Here is a 21,263-nt window from a genome sequence, read left to right on the forward strand (position 1 = left end):
ACGGCTGCTGCACCCCGCGTCCGTCTCTCTTCCAGCTCGCCTCGCTATAAATACCCGCCTCCCGTGGCGCTCTCGCGCGCCCTCCATCCCTGCCGACGGCCTCCCCTTCCCTTCCCCTGCCACTCGCCTCCACATCCCGCCTCTGGCCCAGCGCGGCCGCCCGCGGCTCTCCGGTCCGATCCTCCTAGGTAACGACGAGGCTCACCGCCCGTGAGTTCCTGATTTCCCACCTTCCTTTCAGCACCGCTCGCCCGTGATTCCGTGATCTCTCGCCGTCCTTTTTGGTATGCCGTTGGGTTCGTTCAGTACTTCAATTTCGGCGGGTAGGTTGCGCTGAGATGCCGGTGGGCTTCTGTGGATGATTTAGACGACAACGACCTGCGTTGAGGAGTTTCAGCGCCCCCGGGATGATTTCTGCGCGGATCGTCTGATACCATGGGTCCTTTGCTGCTGAAACTCTGTTATCAAAAATATTGTGCTACAAACGGGGTATTCTACCACCCACGGTTGGTAGCTACCCGTCACCAAAAATACAAAGACATGGGCTGAACACATACATGCAGTGAGCAGACTTTCCCTATTTGTATCGTGGTCCCATGACTGCATGTTGTGCGGTGGGGTTTGGGTTGTGTATGAGAGCAGTAAACGTGTGTTAGAGAGGGGTGAATATTTCTCCAGCTGTCCATGGCTGCACGGGAGGTCGAATATTTTTCCAGCGTCCGTGAATCTTGCAGCTCCCATGACTCATCCAAATATTTGTGTATTTTTGTAACGATTTTTCTCGGCGGTATGTTACGATTTTTGTCGTGGTTATTTTTTTCACTTAGCTCCCAATAGTTCGGACATTTTTCTTGTGACTTTTTTCACTTTGTCTCCGATATTTCTGACTTTATTTGTTTCTTTTACAGTTTTCTTCATCTGGTTTTTTTTCGGTTCTAATAAATCTTTTTTTATTGTAAAATTATTTTTGGGAGAGTGAAGCAGCCTAAATCGATTCGGTCCAAACCAACGCGGTAAGTAGCCCTGGGCAAATTGGGCAAATTTAATCGATAACCGAAAACTGAATCGAAAGAACTGGAACCGAAACCGAAAGAATCGGAACCGAAAAATTCGGTTCCTTATTCGGTTCCTGATATTGAGGAACCGGAATAACCGAAGAAAATTCGGTTCCTACTCTCGATTAACCGAAAGAACCGAATTACATGAATTATACTTCACTTACTTATATTTTGTAGGATTATGTTTGATTTATGTGTAGTGTTTTATATTTGAACTGCTATATATTTGTGTTACTATATTGCTATTGTTTTCTTATACATTGTTATTATTAAAAATGAATATAGTGTTGCATAAATTTGCCTTAGAACACGTATATTTATTGTTATCTTGAGGTCTTTTGAAAAAAAATCGGTTAGTTAGGTTAGAACCGAAATGACCGAGAACCGAAATGCTCGGTTCCTAAATTTTTTTTGAACCGATCGGTTCCCGTTTTCTAGGAACCGAATTTCATCAATAACCGAGGAAACCGAACCGAGAACCGAACGCCCACCCTGAGCAGTAAGGCCGCGCGCGTCTAGCCTAGTGCTCTGTCGACGTACTCCGTATGCCTGCTGTCTTCCAGAGCTGAAACCAGTTGTGAATTTTGTTTTTGCCTCTATCCTTAATTTCAGCTTCAGCTTCAGGTTTGTTTGTTTTGGTAGGATGTTGTTTACTGTTACGAGAGGTCCCTGACTGTCACTCCCAAGTGCCAATTTGATTGAATTTTGAGGTAGGGTGTCTCAGGATGGGGTCTGCGATTATGTGCGGGTGTAGCTTGGACCCAATTTAGATCTGGCCTGAACTTCAACTTCAATCATCAAGGTTGTAGTTTTTCAGTAGTTCTAGCCTTCACTGTACCCAAATTGCTTTGGGTGTTTTCCAGATTATAGATTTTAATATGGCTGCATGAGACCTTTATGCTCACTCTTCTACTGTCAGCTGCATGTGCATCACTAGTTGATGCAAATAAAAAGATTAAGAGTAACCGATCACATGATTGGTTGAGAAGTTGTCATTCAGTAAGACAAAAAATGGACTTTGGTGACTTGTCGTCTTTTGCACTGGGAGATTGTGACAAAAAAATAGTGTTTGCCAAAGTTTATTTGTGGTTCTCTATAATTTTTTTTGAACTTATTGGCAAGAGGGCTGCCCTTCAATTAAGAAGAGAATAGAAGTTCTGGTTACTGATTACAAATTACGAACTATTATAGTTTGATGAAAAGAACTCGACACACAGTAATAAAAGCAACTAAACGGTGCAGCGCTAAGGGGATGCAAGTCTTCTCTAATGAGAGGTGTGGCACACTCCCGACGCCGAAGCAACATGTCCTGCTTGATGAGCTCGAAGACTTGATCTGCTCGCAAATCTTTGGATTCAAATATTCTCTGATTCCTCTCCTTCCATAAGTTCCAGGTCGCGTACATTAACACTGCCGCTGCCGATCTTTTCTCTTTGCCCTTCAATGGCTGTAAAATTTGATTCCACCAATCTTGGATATCCGTTGCAACTGTTGAGAGAAAGCCGGCACCCCACCCCATCCAATTGCCAATCAGGAACCACACCTCCCTTGCAAAGTAGCTTTGGTCACATAAAGGGCAGGTTGCTGGACCTTGCCAATGCTTGGCCGATAGCAGGTCGGCCGTCAAGATTTTCCTTCATAGCAGAACCCAAGCAAAGAATTTAACCTTTCCCTCAGCGAATGCTTTCCAGACTTTATGCTGGCTGCCATCTGAGTAGGTGCCTTGCAGTTGCATCTTGTATGCCGATTTGGTTGTGTACGATCCATCATCAGGTTATTGAATCAGTTTCATCACTAAGTTGTACGCCCTGTACCAATTCCCACAAGATGCTGAATTCTTCCATTTCTTGTGTTGTACGCCCTGTGGTTCTCGATAATTGGTTCTCTCTTCAGAAGGACTGGATAATAAGGCTGTGGTTGTGCCTTGTTTTGGTTGGTAATGATTGTTGGCCCACAGGATCATCGGCTCAGGCGAGTGAACCACTCAGCCGTCTTGCTGAGCACCCGCTAGTGTTGCCGAGCACCCACTAGCCGTGCCGACCACGAGTAGGCGTTGTCCGTCCCACTCACTATGTCTAGAGCTAGAAGAAGAAGGGAGAACAGAGCAAGCACGCACAATACAAGACACCAGTGTTGGCCGAAGCCCTGTCTGTGAGATGGCAAATCTGAACTCTCTTTACTGAGTTGCCGTGGTAGTCTATTTATACAATTCTATCCATCTAGTCTCAGTACAGCTGCCCTGCTGCAACAGTTACTAGATAACATACAGGGCTGACTCTGCGCCGGCCACTGCATGTGCCTACAGTGCTGCAGGTGAGCCGTGCGGCGCCTGCACCTGCAGCGGCTACAGTATCACAACAGGGGGCATTTTCGGCGCCGCCTTCCCTTGCTGTGTTCACACAAGGTAACAATAGATTAGCTAACAATGATATCTAAGTGCTCTGTTGCTATAGATATAGATGGTGCTTTAGGTTATTCCCATGTGGAGTAAGCGTGCACAGGTGCGATCATCTCAAGATGGGTTGTACTCATATTGTCGTGGGATTATTGGTAGCTTTTGTGTTGGGCGTTTCTCATCTTAGGGTGGTAGGTTCCTTGTGCTGCCTTATTATGTCTGTTGCTTTGTCCCATGTAAAGCGGTACTGAATTTTACAGCTGACTTTACGCTAAACTGAAAATTTATGTCCAGCGAGAGAACTTTGCTCGTTGACATTTTCATTTCTTTTTATTTATGGCACTCACATCTCAGCGACTATCACTAGTATATTTTTCCTTTGTCCGTTTGTGCTGCTGACACAATGCTACTTTCATTGGCAGATTAGTATTTAAAATCAAGATGGTTAACTTCGGGAAGAAATTGATGGCAGATCAAATTCCAGAATGGAGAGGGTACTACTATTCACATTTGTATAAGATTCTGTTTATACTTTACAGTGAACCAATCTATATTACTATAAAGTTGAATAGCATCAACTTCCAATTCATTCAGTGGCTTACCTTTTCTTTTCGAATTTAAATTATCTTACGTGCGTACTGAACAAATTGATAACCTGGTAATGAAGCATTGGCATTGTTCAACCTTGATTGCCTTGTAATGGCATTCATGGCCATGCTGCCTGTTTTGACACATCGTGCTTTGTTGGTCTCTGTTTAGTATGCTCAGTGTAAAACATTTCATGCTGGTATCCTTAGTTTCCAAGCTTGACTGTTGTCTCCATGTCAATGTTTTCAGTTATTATATTAATTACAAGTTGATGAAGAAGAAAGTTAAACAGTATGGCCAGCAGCTCCAGCAGGGTGAGAAAGATCATCGTCGGGTTCTGAAGGATTTCTCGAAGATGCTTGATGATCAGGTAATGCTATTAAATAGAAATCTGTGCAAAGTCATCAGTTCAAACTCCCTGATCTGCTTTAACTTGCAGACTTTAGCTTCTCTCTGGATATTTAACTTGCTGATTGTAGCATCAACATGGTGAGCATGCATTATCCATATCTGACCTCCGTATGCACTTGCATGTTCAGCCAGACGGTGCTATTTATATAAATATCTAGTTCAGAAATACAATTCTACATAAATACTATAAGAAGAGTTGACAATTTCTTCAGAAACTTACTTTGTATACTTTTTTTTTTGAAGTTGCAGCTTTGATACATAATTCATGTACAATAATTTGTAGTTCAGCTGGCATCATTCTTGGGTTGATATTGGTGTGAGTAATTATATCCAATCGTTCCTACTGCCTACTGGGGTCAGTGTATTAATCTCTTATTCTCTGTTTACTCAGATAGAGAAAATTGTCCTGTTTCTGTTGGAACAACAAGGAATATTGGCAAGCAGGATTGAGAAGTTAGGAAAGCAAAGGGCAATACTACAAGAGCAGCCAGATATATCTGGCATTGCTGAGTTACGAGAAGCTTATAGGGAAGTTGGTATCGACCTCATCAAACTTCTCAAGTTTGTTGATCTTAATGCAACTGGCATCCGGAAAATTTTGAAGAAGTTTGATAAGCGTTTCGGCTATAGATTTACTGATTACTATGTGACAAGTAGATCAAATCACCCTTACTCTCAGCTGCAACAGGTCTTTAAGCATGTGGTAATGCACTGACTCCAGATTTAGTACCATTCAAATCTGTTGCAAGTTTATTTGTACTTGATTGATATGTTCTCCTCTTGCTATGGCCTTGCCTTTACAATCCATGGAAACTCGTCAGTATACCTTACCTGTTCTATGCAACCAGGGTGTAGGAGCTGTTGTAGGAGCTTTATCACGTAACCTTGCTGAACTCCAAGAACGTCAAGGAAGCTACTTATCTATTTATGATCAGCCATCTTCTGCTCTTAAGGTTTATTTCTCTTGTAAACTACTGATGTGATATCATTTTAAGAAATTTTTTCCCGCTCATTCAGTAGAGTAGGTGCTATACTCGAGACTTGCAGCTGACCATTTTTGGTTTTGATCCCCTGCAGGACCCCATCATTGATATGATAAATTCCTCAGTTGATAAGTTGACAAGGTCAACTATTTTTCTTCGCTTTTTGGGGCAACATGCCATGATTGCGGATGAGGAGTCTCCTAGCACTGTAGGAGAGGAAGAAATAGAAGATCAGAAATACCATTTCATGTCCCTTATGCTGAACCTGGTGAACACATTCCTTTACATGGTCAACACGTACATCATTGTGCCAACTGCAGATGACTATTCAGTGAGCCTTGGGGCCGCTTCTACTGTTTGTGGTGTGGTCATTGGTTCAATGGCTGTTGCACAAATATTTTCCTCTGTTTACTTCAGTGCATGGTCCAACAAGTCATATTTCAAACCGCTTGTTTTCAGTAGCATTGTTTTGTTCTTGGGGAATGTATGCTATGCAATGGCATATGATATGAAGTCCCTAACAGTCCTTATTATCGGACGTTTACTCTGTGGGTAAGTATCCTGGCACAGAATCACAGTCGAGAACTTCAACTATACAGTTTGACTAGTGGGCTTCTGATTATTTGGCTATATCCTTTCTTGCATAAGGGCTTTGGTCTAATGGTTAATTGTAAGTTATAGTGGAGATTGAACAGAAGGAAAATGGTTTCTTCTTTCTTCAGTAGCCTGTGTCCTTCATTTCCAGAATTGATTTGTTAAGTAGCAAGTGTACTCTTTCATACTAGTGCTGAATATTAGGATACAATTGTAAAGATCTCAAATAGTGTGATTTCTTATGACCTTTTTTAATGAAAAAAAGAATCTTGCACTAAATATTTCACTTGGCTTTCAACACTGATTTTGTGTTTACATCTTTTCAGAACTGCTCTATGTTTTCATGTTCTAATGTTTTCAGTATTTTGATACAGGATGGGTTCTGCAAGAGCTCTCAATCGCCGATACATTAGTGATTGTGTCCCTGCAAGAATACGCATGCAAGCATCGGCAGGATTTGTTAGCGCAAGTGCACTTGGCATGGCCTGTGGGCCAGCTCTCGCTGGTTTACTTCAGTGGAAATTCAAGGTCTACATGGTTACTTTCAATCAATCGACTCTACCTGGTTGGGTGATGGCAGTTGCATGGCTATTGTATTTGATTTGGCTATGGGTCTCATTCAAAGAACCGAACCGTGCTACCGAAGTGAATGAAGCCCCACAAAATCCTGCTTCTGGTAAGTCCAAAATCTGATGTGTTAATTGCCTTTCATTACTCTATGTTGTTCACTTTTAAGTAGAATTTTCTGATCCACTAATTCAGGAAGGTGTCTGATGATATGATCCATTCTCTTGTGATTTAATTGTATGTTTATCTTGGTTACAGCACAAACAGTTGATATTGGACGACTAGAGAATGGACTTGCACAGCCTCTGCTCACGGATTCCGTAGATAAACAAAATGAAGATGAAGATGAAGAAGTTGATGACAGTGAAGAAGCTGCAGATGACTCTCGCAAACCTGCAACATCAATTGGCTCAGCATACCGATTGCTTACCCCGTCAGTAAAGGTATCAGGGTGTTGTTACGCCAAATAACCGCTTCTCTTGGTTAGCTACTCTACTTATTTTCCTGAGTGTTTATTTGAATCCCAGTAAATTACTGAGGGATTGGAAATAAGCTAGATATGTTTCAGTTTCACTAGTTCTTGCACTTTAGACGGCCTATATAGCTTTTGATTTCTAAAGGTTCCCTACACAAGTTTTCCTTACATTAGATAATGGCAAGGGGTTGGGAACTCTAATTTGTTTCAAAAAGAAACTAAAGCCACTAGAAAATTGAGGTTACATGCTATATTTGAGGATCAAAGAAAAACCTTTTGTCTTCCCCATACCCATGTGAGGGTTTTCGAATTTCGACCACCTCATTCAAGCAAAGCACGATGTTATGCTGTTGTAATCTTCTACTTCTGGACGTCTTGACTCAGTTGTACTTTGCTCATACAGGTCCAGTTGTTGATATACTTCATGCTTAAATACGCAATGGAGATTTTGCTTTCAGAGTCAAGTGTTATCACCAATCACTATTTCAGTTGGAATACAAGCGCAGTGGCAATATTTCTAGCAATCCTTGGGTTGACAGTCCTTCCTGTTAATGCTGTTGTTGGAACATACATCAGCAACATGTTTGAGGACAGGTTTGTGGATTTTTCATGCCTCAGTACAAGCATGGCTTATGACCTTTTCGTTTTATTGGGTAATCCCTCCATTCCAAATTATAAGTTGTTTTGACTTTTTTGGTTCATCCATTTTACTACGTATCTAAACATATTATTATATCTAGATGCATAGCAAAATAGATGTACCAAAAAAAATCAAAGCGATTTATAATTTGGAACGGAGGGAGCATATTACTATTGGTCAGTGACCAACGGACAATTCTCTCACTACTGTTACGTAGACACCTAGAACTCTGCCCTTTTTTGTATTTTTCGAGGGAAACCTACAACTCTGCCTTAACAATTTGTTGATGTTTTTGCCAGGCAACTCCTCATGGTATCTCAAATTACGTTGCTAGTAGGCATTATTTTCAGCTTCAAAGTTACGAGTACATACTCTGTTGTCCAGTATGTTGTCTCAGCACTTGTCACATTTGTTTCTGCAGAAGTTCTTGAAGGTAAACAAAAATACATTTTTTAAAGTATGTTTCTCCTTGGCATTGAACCAAACCTCTGATCTTATTGGCAAACGCAGGCGTGAACCTTTCCCTCCTATCAAGCGTGATGTCGTCCCGCCTCTCCCGTGGCACATACAACGGTGGTCTCCTCTCGACGGAGGCTGGGACCCTGGCGAGGGTGGTCGCCGACTGCACCATCACCGCGGCAGGGTACCTGGGCGTGGGGATGCTCCTCAACGTCACCCTGCTACCATCCCTGGTGATATGTGTTGCGTCCATTGCCTGCACCTTCCTGACGTATAACTCAGGGGCGAAGCCAGGATTAATCCTCGCCGGGGTCAGCACAAACCCATAGTATTAACATTAAGGTTGCGATAATACAATACCATACATAATATCAACAAATGTAAAATAACATTATAGCAAAATAATCCCAATCATCGATTGGAATTGTGGCTAGAAAGTATGATTTGTATTTGATGCGGTACCATCTCTTCTTGCTCTTGAAATATCTCCATCATTTTTTAGTTATTATTGGGTGGGGGTAATTTTCTTTTCAAGAATCGTTCCAAATGTGCATCTTGATAGAATGTAGAATGAAAAAAGCACGTTTCTTTGCTACAACACAAACAATAGAATCTTATATCTCTGAATTAAGATTTTAGAACTTTAGATTATATAACTGAAAGATAAAAGAAAACCCAATTACCCAAAGACCTTACAATTTAGACTTGATAAATCAATAAAGTGCAGATAAGAGACATCAATGTGATAAATCAAGAAAATAGATCATTATAGTTATCAATTGTAGAATCAAGTTATTTGATGTACCTCCTCCAGGTGCTTGAGAGTAAGGATCAGAGAGCATATCGCGGTATCACCGGCATCAACCGGGCGCCGACCCTGGCGAGTCGCGACCTGTCGATCGTCGTGGCCACCAGATGCAGGTGGATTTGAGATGGGGAAGGGTGAGTTAGACCTTGTTTAGTTGGGCGAAATTTGAGAATTTGGCTACTGTAGCACTTTCGTTTTTATTTAGCAATTAGTATTCAATCATGGACTAATTAGGCTCAAAACGTTCGTCTCACGATTTCCAACCAAAGTGTGCAATTAGTTTTTTTTTGTCTACATTTAATGCTCCATGCACGTATCGCAAGATTCGATGTGATGGCTACTTTAGCATTTTTTGGGAAAACTTTTTGGAACTAAACAAGGCGTTACCATTGGAGACTCGGAGACGACGTTTTGACTTTTGGGTTGATGCCTGTAGACTCGGACGTAGGGTTCATGAAGTGAAAAATGGGCCTTCAGGGTGGGCTTATTAGCCTGCACGTGCAAGCTCCTTGCATAATTGTTGCATGTGCGTGTTTGCATGTGCGTGTAGACTTGGTCAATGGGCCGGACAGAGCTACCACGCAGGACTAGCAGGCTGCCGGGGTCGCAGTTTTTTTTTTACTGAGGTCTACGGTGGTGAAAATTTACTACAATACCAGAAGCCGGCTGGAAATCGTCGGTGTCGGCCGACCCAATGGATGAACGTAGCTTCGCCACTGGTATAACTCACTTTTCTGATGAAGGTTGACAATGTATTTATGTCATCATGATTCGTTCCATATTGGCGCAAATCAAGGCAGCTGGGAGACCGCCATTGCCATTGCCCGAAGGGGCTGGTGTAATATTGTTATTATTATTATTATAAGTGCGTCGATTTGATTGCTGTAAAGTGATAAATCGATTGCAGCTACTGAACCTGGCCTTGCCCTGCAAAATTTTGATCGCTTTTATCCTTGCCGTTATCTTCAGCGTATACATGTCCAAATAATGGTACTCTCGACTGGTCTGGTCGCCGTTGCGAGATGATTTTGAGAATGGAGTCTGGTATCACCATTACGAGAGTATGAATTGGTTTAAATTAGGGCAAAAGTCAGTTAAAATTTCAACCATGCATGGAAAAAATAAAGAAATCGAAGTGTTATTCCAATAGTCATGGAAAAGTTAATAAGTTAGAACACTGGTATAATAATTAGGGGAAAATTGCAATTTATACTAAGCAAATAGTCAGCTGTCTTATTGAAATTTTAATAATTTAGACATGTCTCCACTTTAATTTTTTCACTGTTTAAATTTCAACAATTTAGACAATGGTCCCTCTTTTTGAATGTCCTATTAAAATTTAAATTTCAACAATTTAGACAATGGTCCCTCCTTTTGAAATATGTCCTACTAAAATTACAATAATTCAAACAATGACCCCCGTGGACAAGTTCGTATTGAAGTAACATTCAATAATTCAAACAATGACTTCCATGGACAAGTCCTTGTCGCCATATGATAAGCACCCTTACTGGCACGCAATAGGCCAATGATGATCATCAACATATAGTTTCAGATGGGTCTAAAATCTCAAACAACATGCATCGCTACTACAAAAAGGTTCTATAGAGGCGGATGGCTTAGCCGCCTATAATTTTCGCATCTGCGTGTCAATGATGATCATCAACAACAGCTAGTTTCAGTTGCCTCTAAAATCTCAAACAACACGCATCACTACTAGAAAAAGGTTATATAATTTTTCGCCTCTACAAATCAGAATGTTAAAGGCGACCGGAAGCCGGAGGCACCTCTGGTAATTGATTTTTAGCTCGAAATATAGTTGCCTCTACAAATCTTTCCCCCAAAATCATAAGTTTAGACCCAAAAATAGCATTTTTTATCCGGAAAGACCCCACCAGGCAGCCCCCGGAACACACGTCAGAATTTCCGATATATGTGGAACTTCTAATGTAGGGCAACTGACTTCCTACACTTCCGATGGTCCAGCAAATTCCTAAGTCCTTATCCAACCTCCTCTGACCTTTTTTTTGTGCTATTAGAGCATGACCAAACTATGATAGCAGAGGTGTCTCCCACCCGACGGCCTGACCTGACGGCCTCCCACCCGCCGCCGCCGGCGGCGCCGGCCGCCTCCCAGGCGTCGGCGCCCCCTGCCCTCCCCTCCCCCTCCCCCTCCTCCTCCCCCACCTCCTCCCCTATCCTCCCCACCAAGGATGTGGCCGGATCTGGCGTTCTGGCGCCTCCGCGGGATCCGTGGCCGCCCGTGCGGATGCCGGCGTCGGGAACTGCCGCCGCCGCTGCCGATGGCGGATCCGAGCCCGTTCCCACTGGATCCGGCGCTTCGGCCCCTCCGCGGCCCTCCACGCTGCCGCAACCGTCGAGGTCGGGCTCCGTCGCCACTACATCCACGCGCGACGATGATGTCGGGCACCACTGCAGCAGCCACCACCGGCGTCGAGCCCGCCCTTGCGGGATCCACGGCCCCTCCGCGGCCACCTGCGCCGCCGCCGACACTGACCCCGGAGGCAGCCACCGTGACCGCCACTGCAACGGCCGGTCCACCGCCGCCTCCTCCCGCGGGGACCGCGCGAGCGCCTCCCGGGGCGAGGACGCTGCCACGACAACCACCACGGCCGCGCCGCTGCCGCCCAAGGGGGTCACCTATGACGCTGCGTCCCCTCCACCGCTGGGGATGGATGCGAGCAATACCGCGGCCACGGCCGGGCCCGGGGGTACCGTCACGGCGTCGCTGGGCGCCTCAGGCTCCTCCCTCTCGCCGGCCGCGGCACCGTTCTTCCACGGATGCTCTTCGGGAGGGCGGACGACGACGACGAGGACACCGATGACGATGAACCCGCGACATACCTGGAGGCCGCTCGTCGCCCGGCGATGCCGGCCTCACCGTCCCCCGTGCGCCGCCACACTCGTTCAGCCGCAGCTTTGGGGCGCCGCGGAGCAGGGCCTTTGCGTGGCTGTGCTGCTGCTGAGCGGGGCCGTCAGGGACATGGCCGTAGGCGGAGGAAGCGCAGCCGACCACGCCCGCAGTTGGTGAACGGCTTGCCTGTGCGGCCAGTGGACGGCCGTGTCCCTGCCCGCCAACGCCTCGGCCGTCGTAGACGGATCTCCGCCCCCAACACCGATGGGTGGCGGGAAATTCTCCCCCAGCAGGTCTCTGGATCTAATACTGCTGCCTCGACGGAGCCGTGCCCCAGCCAGGGGCAACTCCCGCAGGTCAACAAGATCCCGGCAGATGCTTCAACTGCCTCTCCTACTCGCACCGAGTAGCGACTTGTCGGTTGCCACGGCGTTGCCTGCGCTGTCGTGGATTCGGGCACATCGTCAAGGACTGCAGGCGAAGGACTGCTTCGACCTCGGCGGCGGTGGGTGCCGACCTGCCTCGGTATTCTGCTCGCGTCGACCCTACGTCCTCCCAGCACGCGCCGCGTAGCGGTGCGAGGGATACCGCACCGGGGGCCGTGGGAGGCGCCGGTGGGAGACGACGACAACAGCGGCGACGGATGAATAAGCCGAAGGAGATCGGCACGGGTGCGCCTGACGACCACGCTGGCAAGGCACCTACTTATACTGCTACACTAAGCTTCCCCGAGCCAGATCCGGTGGCAATGGCGCTATGCGCGAGGGCGGGCCCCCCCCGCATTGGTCATCTCTTTCGACCCGATGCTGGAGGAGCTCGCCGCCTCGCTCGTCGTGAGCCAGCCAATGAGAGCAGCAACACCTGAGTGTCTGTCTGCTACGATAGCCCCGCAGGAGGTTGAGGCACCGGTGGCGGACACCTGTTCCCCGACGGCGACTGCTCAGTGGACGACAGACCTGTCACTGACGTCGCCAGGGCAGGGGACGACACAACTCACGCCACCATGAGCGGGAGCACCCGGCGTCGCAGAGGGTTGCACCACCCTCAGCGACGCGATGCCCACACCACGCGAGGCTGCACGACGGCTCGCACGGTTCACTGAGGAGGTGCAGCTCGAGCGAATGCCGCCTCTGATCGCCAGCCCACCCAGGCAGAAGGTGCCAACCAGAGGGCAACCCATGCCAAAGCGGAGCAGACGGATTGCCGCTCAGCCGCTGGCGCACATTCCGATCTCCAAGCGGGGTGAGTTGCTCCTCATGCGGAAGATGGGCTTTGCACCGCCGGCAGGTCCAATCTCATCCGCGTCCAAGAGAGCTTACGACGATTTTTTCGCAAGGAACTGGACGTCGAGCGAAGTGGAAGCACTGGACAAGCTGTTCCCGGCGGCCACTGCTACGATTGGTACAAGGCTCTTCTCGGATGACGGAGCAGAGTCGCGCGGCCATTAGCGGAGACGCACAGCTACGTTGGTTACTGCGCGGCTCGTAGTTCGGTTGTTTACTTTTATGTAATATCCAAGTTTGAAACAGTCTACTAGGCAGGTCCAGTTAAATTGTAAGACCTCCTAGGACGCTTATTAGAAGCGTGTCGTGTGTATGGTTAAACCCCTTTTCTTCTTAATTAGAATGGTACGCAAATCTTTTGCGTATTCGAGAAAAAAAAGCATATAACTATAGTGGTCTCATTCACACATAATCAAAATGCATCTTAGACAACATCCTAAGGCCTTGTTTAGTTGGGTGAATTTGGATTTTGGGGCTACTGTAGCACGTTCGTTTTTATTTGGTAAATAGTGTTCAAACATGGACTAATTAGGCTCAAAACGTTCGTCTCGCAATTTCCCACCAAACTGTGCAATTAGTTTTTCTTTTCGTCTACATTTAATGCTCCATGCACGGGCCGCAAACATTCGATGTGATAGGTACTGTAGCAACTTTTTAGAAATTGAGGTGGAACTAAACAAGGCCTAACTTTCAAGCTCACAGCATAGTCACCCATGTGCTGGACCACAACTTCTGCCCATGCTCAAACAAAACTGCAACAATTCTTTTCTCTCCCTCTCACAAGCCAACACTCTCTCTCCTGATGCATTCGGTGTCTCTGCAAGAACTATTGTCGTTCTGCAGGCTACTACTTTTTTATCGCTCTTCTCTACGGCATTTCTTATATGATATGGCATAATGAGGCCACCACCCAGGCTGGAGCATTGGGGTTTGGCCTTCACAATCTCAAACGGACCTATAGTCGTGACATCTTTTGATGACTTTCCGTTAGGTATGTACGAACGGGACTGAATCGAAACTAAACTTAGCAAGGATATATCAACTGAAAGCCCCGGAGAAAGATTTTCTCGTGGGCGATTGAAGTCACTCTGAAAATGGGCATATGCTACCATCAAATGAACCGACATCAATCCGGCTCGGGCCCACAAGCCAGGGAGGAAATCTGGTCCAAAATCCCCATAGCTGGCTAGCTGCCCAGCACGGCTTTCGATTTCGACGATTTCTTCTTGTCCGCCTGTCCCGGCGAATCGCCGCCATGCCGCGCCCGACGGCCTCCTCCTCCTTCGCCAGGCGCCGGGCGCAGCCACGCCCAGCGGCCAAATCTGAGCTGGGTTCCAACACCTCCTCATCCTCGGCAGCGGCGGATTCCTCCATGGCGTCCCTAATCGAGCGCGCCACCTCCACCACGGCGCCCGCCATCGACCCGGTCCTCCTCCGCGCCATCAAATCCTCGGCCCGTGCCTCCGATGCCGCCATCCGGGACGCTTTCCGCCTCATCCTCTCCCTCATGTCCAAGCCCCACTCCCACGTGCGTAAGCCTTCCAACACCTCCCTTCACCCTGCACCACCAATCCCCAATCTCACCAAACCCTAACGCTGTGATCCCCTCCTCGGTGCAGGTGCGGCTGCTCGCCTTCAGCATCGCCGACGAGCTCTTCATGCGCTCCAAGCTCTTCCGCTCCCTCCTTGCTGACTCGCTCGACGGCTTCCTCCCGCTCGCCGTCGGGTTCTGCCGAGCAAACCCGCTCCCGCCGCCGACCGCGTCCGCTGCCTTACTCCGGAAGTCCGCCGTCCAGGCTCTCGAGCGCTGGCACCATCTCTTTGGTGCACACTACCGCCAGCTCCGCCTGGCCGTCGAGTACCTCAAGGAGTCCGCACGCGTCCATGTCTCTGGTCTACGGGCCACCGTAGATGCTCGTGCAGCTCGTGAGGCTCGCATGCAGGAGATCTATGCTGCCAAGGTTGAGCAATTGCGTGAAAATCTTGCGTCAATCAAGGAGGAAATTCGGTCCACGATGGACGAGATTCGCAATGGATTGGAGATGATCCGTGCTGAATATAAGAAATTTGAGGGTTATGTGAATGACGAGGATGCGGAGGAGGAGATTGCGTCCTTGTCAATGCGGAGCATTAGAATGGCATCTTTGATGGCTGGGGAGTGGGTGCCTGAGACTAAGGAGAATGAGGCAGTTTTTGATGCACTGAGGGAAGCACACCGGTTGCTTGTGTCAAAGCATTTGGTCACAATACAGGAGTGGATAACTGTGCTTGTGAGGGTCAACCTTCCAGACAACCGTTTCCGAGATACTGCATTGAAGGATTTCATTGATGTTAAGAATGAGATAAGGGCTGTGAGAGATCGTTGCAATGAGCTTGGTCTTGACTTTGATAATGTTCATAGGCGGAAGGGTAACCAAGAGGAAGAGGACAATGAGTTTTGGGTGGAGGGAAACATAGAGGCACCAAATCGTGCCGGAGTCCTGAGCAGCTTAGATGTTGCGAGCACTAGCAAGGACACAGGGAAGGGGAAGGGGGTGGTGGGTGGAGTGTCTGACATTGGCAAGGCACCAGTTGCAGCTAATGGAACGAGAAATCTTGATCCAGAAAAATCAGAGCTCTTTGCTAAAGCCCCTGTGCTGCCATGGAGCTCTGTCTTGGATTGCTGGGGCTCAAGTGGGGATGTACACGTAAACCAGAGGGGGCTTGAGGTCGAGAGTCATTGGGGAAGAGTGGATAATGATGCCACTATGCCTGCAGCAAAGATTGCAGAGTTGAATGTTCATTGCTCAATTTATAGAGAAGCCCCAGTTGAGATCCTACCATGTCATGAGGAGGACTTTGCCAGAGAAGGGATCTTAAGGTATGTCCTTTCCATGGACTGATTGTCCCACGTGACGCAGAAGGAAATCCAGTTGAGCAGAACAGTGGTAGTTCTGATGCAGAAGTAAATCCTGTTGAGCACTTAGACATAGGAGGACACTCAAATGATCTTAATGGAAACAGTGATGGTGATTATATGGAGGAAACCTCTTCAAGAATGACAGGTATCAATAATGATTATGGTGACATAGCTGGAACTCGTGATCTAGGTAAAATTACTGCAGAGCAGTTAGCAAGACAAGCAATTAAAAATGCCAGGAAAAGAGAAATGGATCGCAAGGCACAGGAAAGGGCCCAACGCGCAAGAATCCGTCAGCACAATGAAGATGTTCTGCGAGATGCAGCTCTTGCTTCAACTTCCCGTTCTGCGGCAGCCTATGAGCAGCCTCCAGAAGCACAGGGTCGACGAGGACGCCGAGGTAAGGCAAAGGCACCAACGCTGGCATCAATGCTGAAAAAGAAAGTTACCACCAAAGACAGAATTGCAGAGAGGCTTCTGAACGCTCGAGCCACAGATGCCACAATAAGGGAGGTTTCTCATAATGAAGATATGAGCTACAGGGAAGCATTTCCAAATCAGTGGTAGCAGAAGCAGTTGAGTTGTTCTTGTATAGACTGGATAAACACGATAGGAATGAAATCAATGTGTTTATTGGTTCATAATTATCAGCTAAATAATACGCATTCTGTTGCTACCTAGATCAGCACAAAACTGTGAGTATGTTTTCTGATATTCTGTTCTTGTACAGTTGGCAGGATAAATTCCTTGTACATTTCCCAGTGTTCAGTCTTACTGTGTCTTTTCGAACTGGTACTATTGCATTTCAAAGTGAACTTGTTTGTAAAACCTGTAAACCGTGCCCTGTTAAGATGTACTCCACACGTACCAAGTAATCAAATAGGCAATGGATTGAACAGCAGGCACTCAATGACTCCTCGTTATCAACTTCCAATTCATTCAGTGGCTTACCTTTTCTTTCCGATTTTGAATTATCTTACGTGCATTTACTGAACAAATTGATAACCTGGTAATGAAGCATGAGGAGTCTCCTAGCACTGCAGGAGAGGAAGACAGAGAAAATCAGAAATACCATTTCATTTCCCTTATGCTGAACCTGGTGAACACATTCCTTTACATGGTCAACACGTACTTTCTTTGATGCAGCACATGAACAAGGGTAGCGCAACACCCATTACATCATACCACTGTCCGTAGAACTGCGACCAAGAAAATGCGTTGTGGCACGACGTTATCCTTTCACCTCCAATGTTATTGAATCGGTTAATCGTTGCTAATCGCCCTGGTACCGATATGGACGATCAGGACGATTAATCGACGATAAGAACGATTAATTGACCTTTTATCGGTCTAGTTGTCCATATAATCGTCCTGTATGTATGCACGGACGGACAGCTTGGATTGGAACCGGAAGGAAGAGAGGAGGGAGTGAGGATGGAGAAGAAGTGAGGATGGAGAAGAGTTGCAGCTCAGCAGCTGCACACATAGCAAGTGCAGCTGACGCCTGACGGCCGGAGAGTGGGGGGTGAGGACCGAGGAGGTGAGAGAAAGAGTGAGAGAGAGAGAGAGGTATAAAAGAGAAACCATAATAGGCCTAGCTCAAACAAATATAGCCCAGTAAGTTAAAGCAGACCATTTGCCTATTTGGTGCTGATCGGTCGAGACACCTAATCGAACGATTTATCGCGATTAGTCTACGATAAATCAAACGATCAAGTTTCTGATCGCTCTGATCGAATCGGAGAGCCTAGTCAAGGGCTAGGTACCGATAAGGACGATTAATCATGATTAATCGGATGATCAGATAACATTGTTCACCTCCTTTACCCACAGTTCCATCATCCGTTTGCCTTCGTTCTACCCCTTGCTGATCGAAACGCAAGAAGCTAACAGACTTTAACAGAAGCGTCGAGCAGCGGCTCATGGCCGTCGCCAACCTTCATCTCTCCACTTGGTCGGCAAGTTAGACGGTACCTTTGCTAAATGCAACCATCCAATGCATTCAACTATCAAAAAATGAAAAACTGGTGCTAGTTAAGCTGGTAGCATATCTCTGCTAAATACAACCATCCAATGCATTCAACTATTCAAAATTGATAAAATTTTGGCTATGGATATTATTAGTTTCATTTTGATACAGAGTTACATAGATCAAACACTCATAAGCGTTGAATTTTGAGCCATCTAGCTTAATAATGCATTATTCTCTTGTACATCATATTCACATTACTCATAAGCGTTGAATTTTGAGCCATCTAGCTTAATAATGCATTATTCTCTTGTACATCATATCCACATTATGCAGAGAATTAGAGGTTTTGATAACGAATAGTGCCTTTCAGTGTGTAGTCATCAGTACAAGAAATAACCACTTGGAGGTAAGGACATATATCTTCAGGAACTCTGATCATGCCTATGGATGTAGTCAAATTTTGACAATCAACGCAACAAACCCATTTGCAGCAAACAATTTCAGTTCACTCTAAAATCTCAGCACTAGTGTAATTTTGTTCTGGGTAGGGAAAATTGAAGCTCAACATGATTAATTAGGGTAACACGATTCATTAGGGTAGAGTTGTTGGATATAAGGAGTAATAAGACACAAGTAAAGGCATTTCAAAACTAGAGAGAGGCCAAAAGTTCAGTTAAATAAATAATGTAGTAGGTATCGCCATGAGAAAAGCATCGCCCTGTTCGTTTGGGCTGGTTTGGCTTATAAGCCATGGCTGAAAGTACTGTTGGCTGGTTTGATGTGAAAGAAAAAATACTGTTCGTTGACTGATAAGCCATGGCTTATAAGCCAAATACGACCAAGCGAACAGGCTGATGATAAACACGCAAACTACATGAATGTTGTGGTACACTATCATGACAAACTGAACTAGAAGAGCATGGCATTTCACAAAAAAAATCAACCAAAAGGATGAAGAAAATTACATTCAGTTGAACAAGGATTAAAATGTGAATTGAACCCAGAAAAGTGATAAACACGCAAACTCCATGAATGTTGTGGTACACTATCATGACAAACTGAACTAGAAGAGCATGACATTTCACCAAAAAAAAATCAACCAAAAGGATGAAGAAAATTACATTCAGTTGAACAAGGATTAAAATGTGAGTTGAACCCAGAAAAGTGTGATGCTGAATGCTATAACTCAGACGGGTTGTGAGCAATGCTATTAGATAATAAAGAAACTTATTAACTTAACAATAGCATGGAGAAAATGGATAGAACATAATCTCGCTAGCTTGCGAATCAATTCAAAGACTCAGATCTCACACCTCAGATTCACTGTCATGGCAATCAAGAGTTTATACTAAGATTTATACTTTTAAGCATTATCCTTTATCCAGCAAAGGGTAAAAAAAACCCAGTTTTTCTGCTTTGGACTCAGCCAAAAGAATAAAAATAAAAATGATTGAATAGTTATACTCATGGGCAGGCTGTGACCAATGGCTTCAACTAGTGATTTATGACATCATGAATAAATCGCTTTTTTAATAAAATTTTTTAACTAACCCCTCCTATCGCCTAAAAAAAATCGCTTGTATGTTACACTGTTTGGAGCTCTAACGTAACACACACTAATAGTGGAAGAATATGTATGTATGGACGGAGTGTATCTGACTCAACCTTGACTTGTATGAGTTTTAATTAAGTTCTTGCATTAGAAGGTCCTTGTACATGTGTATGCTGTAGTTCTTTCATTTCAAATTATAGTTTACTTTGGTTTCATTCCAAGTCAAACTTCTCAGAGTTTGACTAATTAAGTTTCTAAGAAAATTAATATAATAACATTTATAGTTTAAAAAAATACGCTGTCAAAATATATTTTATGAAGGATTTAATAAAACTAATTTCATATGGTAGATGTTGCATTTTTAGTTAAGTTTGACTTAGGATAAAAATAAAGTGAACTATAGTTTAAAACAGAGAGAACACAGTTGTGTTGTGTCTAAGGATAAACACGTTAGGCACGTCGTTACTTGGTCATATATCAAAAAGGCTAGCTAGCTAGCTTGTTAGCATCTAAAGTGTCCTCCGTTTTAAATTACAAATCGTTCTTATTTAGATAGATATATAATATAATAAAAACTATATGTTAAAAAATAAAAGCAATTTGTATAATTTGGAATGAATATTGTAGCGCTTATGAGCTGCATGTGTTGCAAATCGTGGCGGCAAAATAGGAACACGTTGTGGCGTGGCACTGCAGCATGCACCTCGTTGCTGCTGCTCTGCTCTGTTGCATGCGGCCAGCTATAATAGTGCTGCAGCATGCACCTCGTTGCTGCTGCTCTTTTCTGTTGCATGCGGCCACTTCAGAGGACGGCCAAAGTAGGTGTTGGCATGCATGGCAGGCACTGACCGGGATCCGGAACTACCCGGCGTCGCGCGTCGGCGAGAAGAAGAGAACACAACACACAGAAAACCAAATCAATAATCAACCAACAAACACGTACATACGGCGGTAAAATCATGTCGACCACCGCCATTATTGATGTGCATACATACGGCGAGAAGAAGAGAACACAACACACAGAAAACCAAATTAAGGGACCCAATCAATAATGAACTTTTTCAGACACACACAAAACATTACGATCTTTTTTAATAGCACATAAGAAATTTTCCCTTTTCTCCGGTGGCCATCTTCTCACTGCATGAGTAAGCAGCATCTTCTTCTGTGAGACTAGTGCAGAATCTAACTTGCGTGCTTGCACCTTAGCTCACAACATTTTTGTGCGGCGACGAAGATGCACCCCTGCAGTGTTAGGAACACACGGTTTGACCTGTCCACCGGATATTCTAAATATGCTTTGATCACATTCGACTCAATTTCTTGGATGTTTGATGGAGATGACTTTTCAAACAATGCCTGCAGAGCTGCAAAAAAAACCCAGATCCAAGATATTAAGATCCAGAGAGTTGGGTGGCTGACACATTAGCCGTATATCCCACCCATCTGCTCGTGCAGCACTAAAAAATCTGGATCGTCAACTGCAATATGCGTCTTCGCATTATCTTGTTGGATGAATATAGGACATCCTCGTTCTTCAGCAGAGGCCATTTTTCTTTGATGGCCGGCAAGACCTTTTCAATGAGAAACTTTTGGATAGTATCTCTCGTGACCGATGTCATGGCCTTTAGCTGCATGGTTCCTGTACATACAACCACGTAAGTAGAGTAACCAAGATTATTAGAGTAATCCTAATTTAAGTAA

At 45.3% G+C, this 21,263-nt stretch overlaps 2 protein-coding genes and 1 pseudogene across 5 annotated transcripts; all 3 read left to right on the top strand.

Annotated features, from left to right (window-relative positions):
• Window positions 1-83: 83 nt before the first annotated feature.
• On the top strand, window positions 84-9,893 carry LOC136520679 (SPX domain-containing membrane protein OsI_21475-like). 4 transcript variants are annotated; one of them, XM_066514297.1, is made up of 12 exons: window positions 1,410-3,462; window positions 3,876-3,947; window positions 4,291-4,411; window positions 4,844-5,155; window positions 5,301-5,405; window positions 5,530-5,987; window positions 6,404-6,705; window positions 6,855-7,039; window positions 7,475-7,665; window positions 8,011-8,144; window positions 8,222-8,441; window positions 9,698-9,893. In XM_066514297.1, exons 2-12 carry the CDS (start codon window positions 3,895-3,897, stop codon window positions 9,714-9,716), a joined length of 2,100 nt encoding a protein of 699 aa, XP_066370394.1. In that variant the 5' UTR covers window positions 1,410-3,462; window positions 3,876-3,894; the 3' UTR covers window positions 9,717-9,893. The 4 variants fall into 4 exon arrangements, with proteins under 4 accessions (XP_066370393.1, XP_066370394.1, XP_066370392.1 ...); XM_066514296.1 differs by lacking the exons at window positions 1,410-3,462; window positions 9,698-9,893 and adding an exon at window positions 84-188 and having other exon boundaries at window positions 8,222-8,537; XM_066514295.1 differs by lacking the exon at window positions 9,698-9,893 and having other exon boundaries at window positions 8,222-8,537.
• Window positions 9,894-11,031: 1,138 nt separating this feature from the next.
• LOC136523308 (uncharacterized) lies at window positions 11,032-12,030 on the top strand. Its single transcript, XM_066517030.1, has one exon. It carries the CDS (start codon window positions 11,032-11,034, stop codon window positions 12,028-12,030), a length of 999 nt encoding a protein of 332 aa, XP_066373127.1.
• A 2,239-nt stretch (window positions 12,031-14,269) lies between these two features.
• LOC136520605 (UV-stimulated scaffold protein A homolog) lies at window positions 14,270-16,803 on the top strand (annotated as a pseudogene).
• The last annotated feature ends 4,460 nt before the right edge of the window (window positions 16,804-21,263 follow it).

This window comes from Miscanthus floridulus, chromosome 18 (genome assembly GCF_019320115.1).
Source record: "Miscanthus floridulus cultivar M001 chromosome 18, ASM1932011v1, whole genome shotgun sequence".
Classification (NCBI taxonomy): Eukaryota; Viridiplantae; Streptophyta; class Magnoliopsida; order Poales; family Poaceae; genus Miscanthus; species Miscanthus floridulus.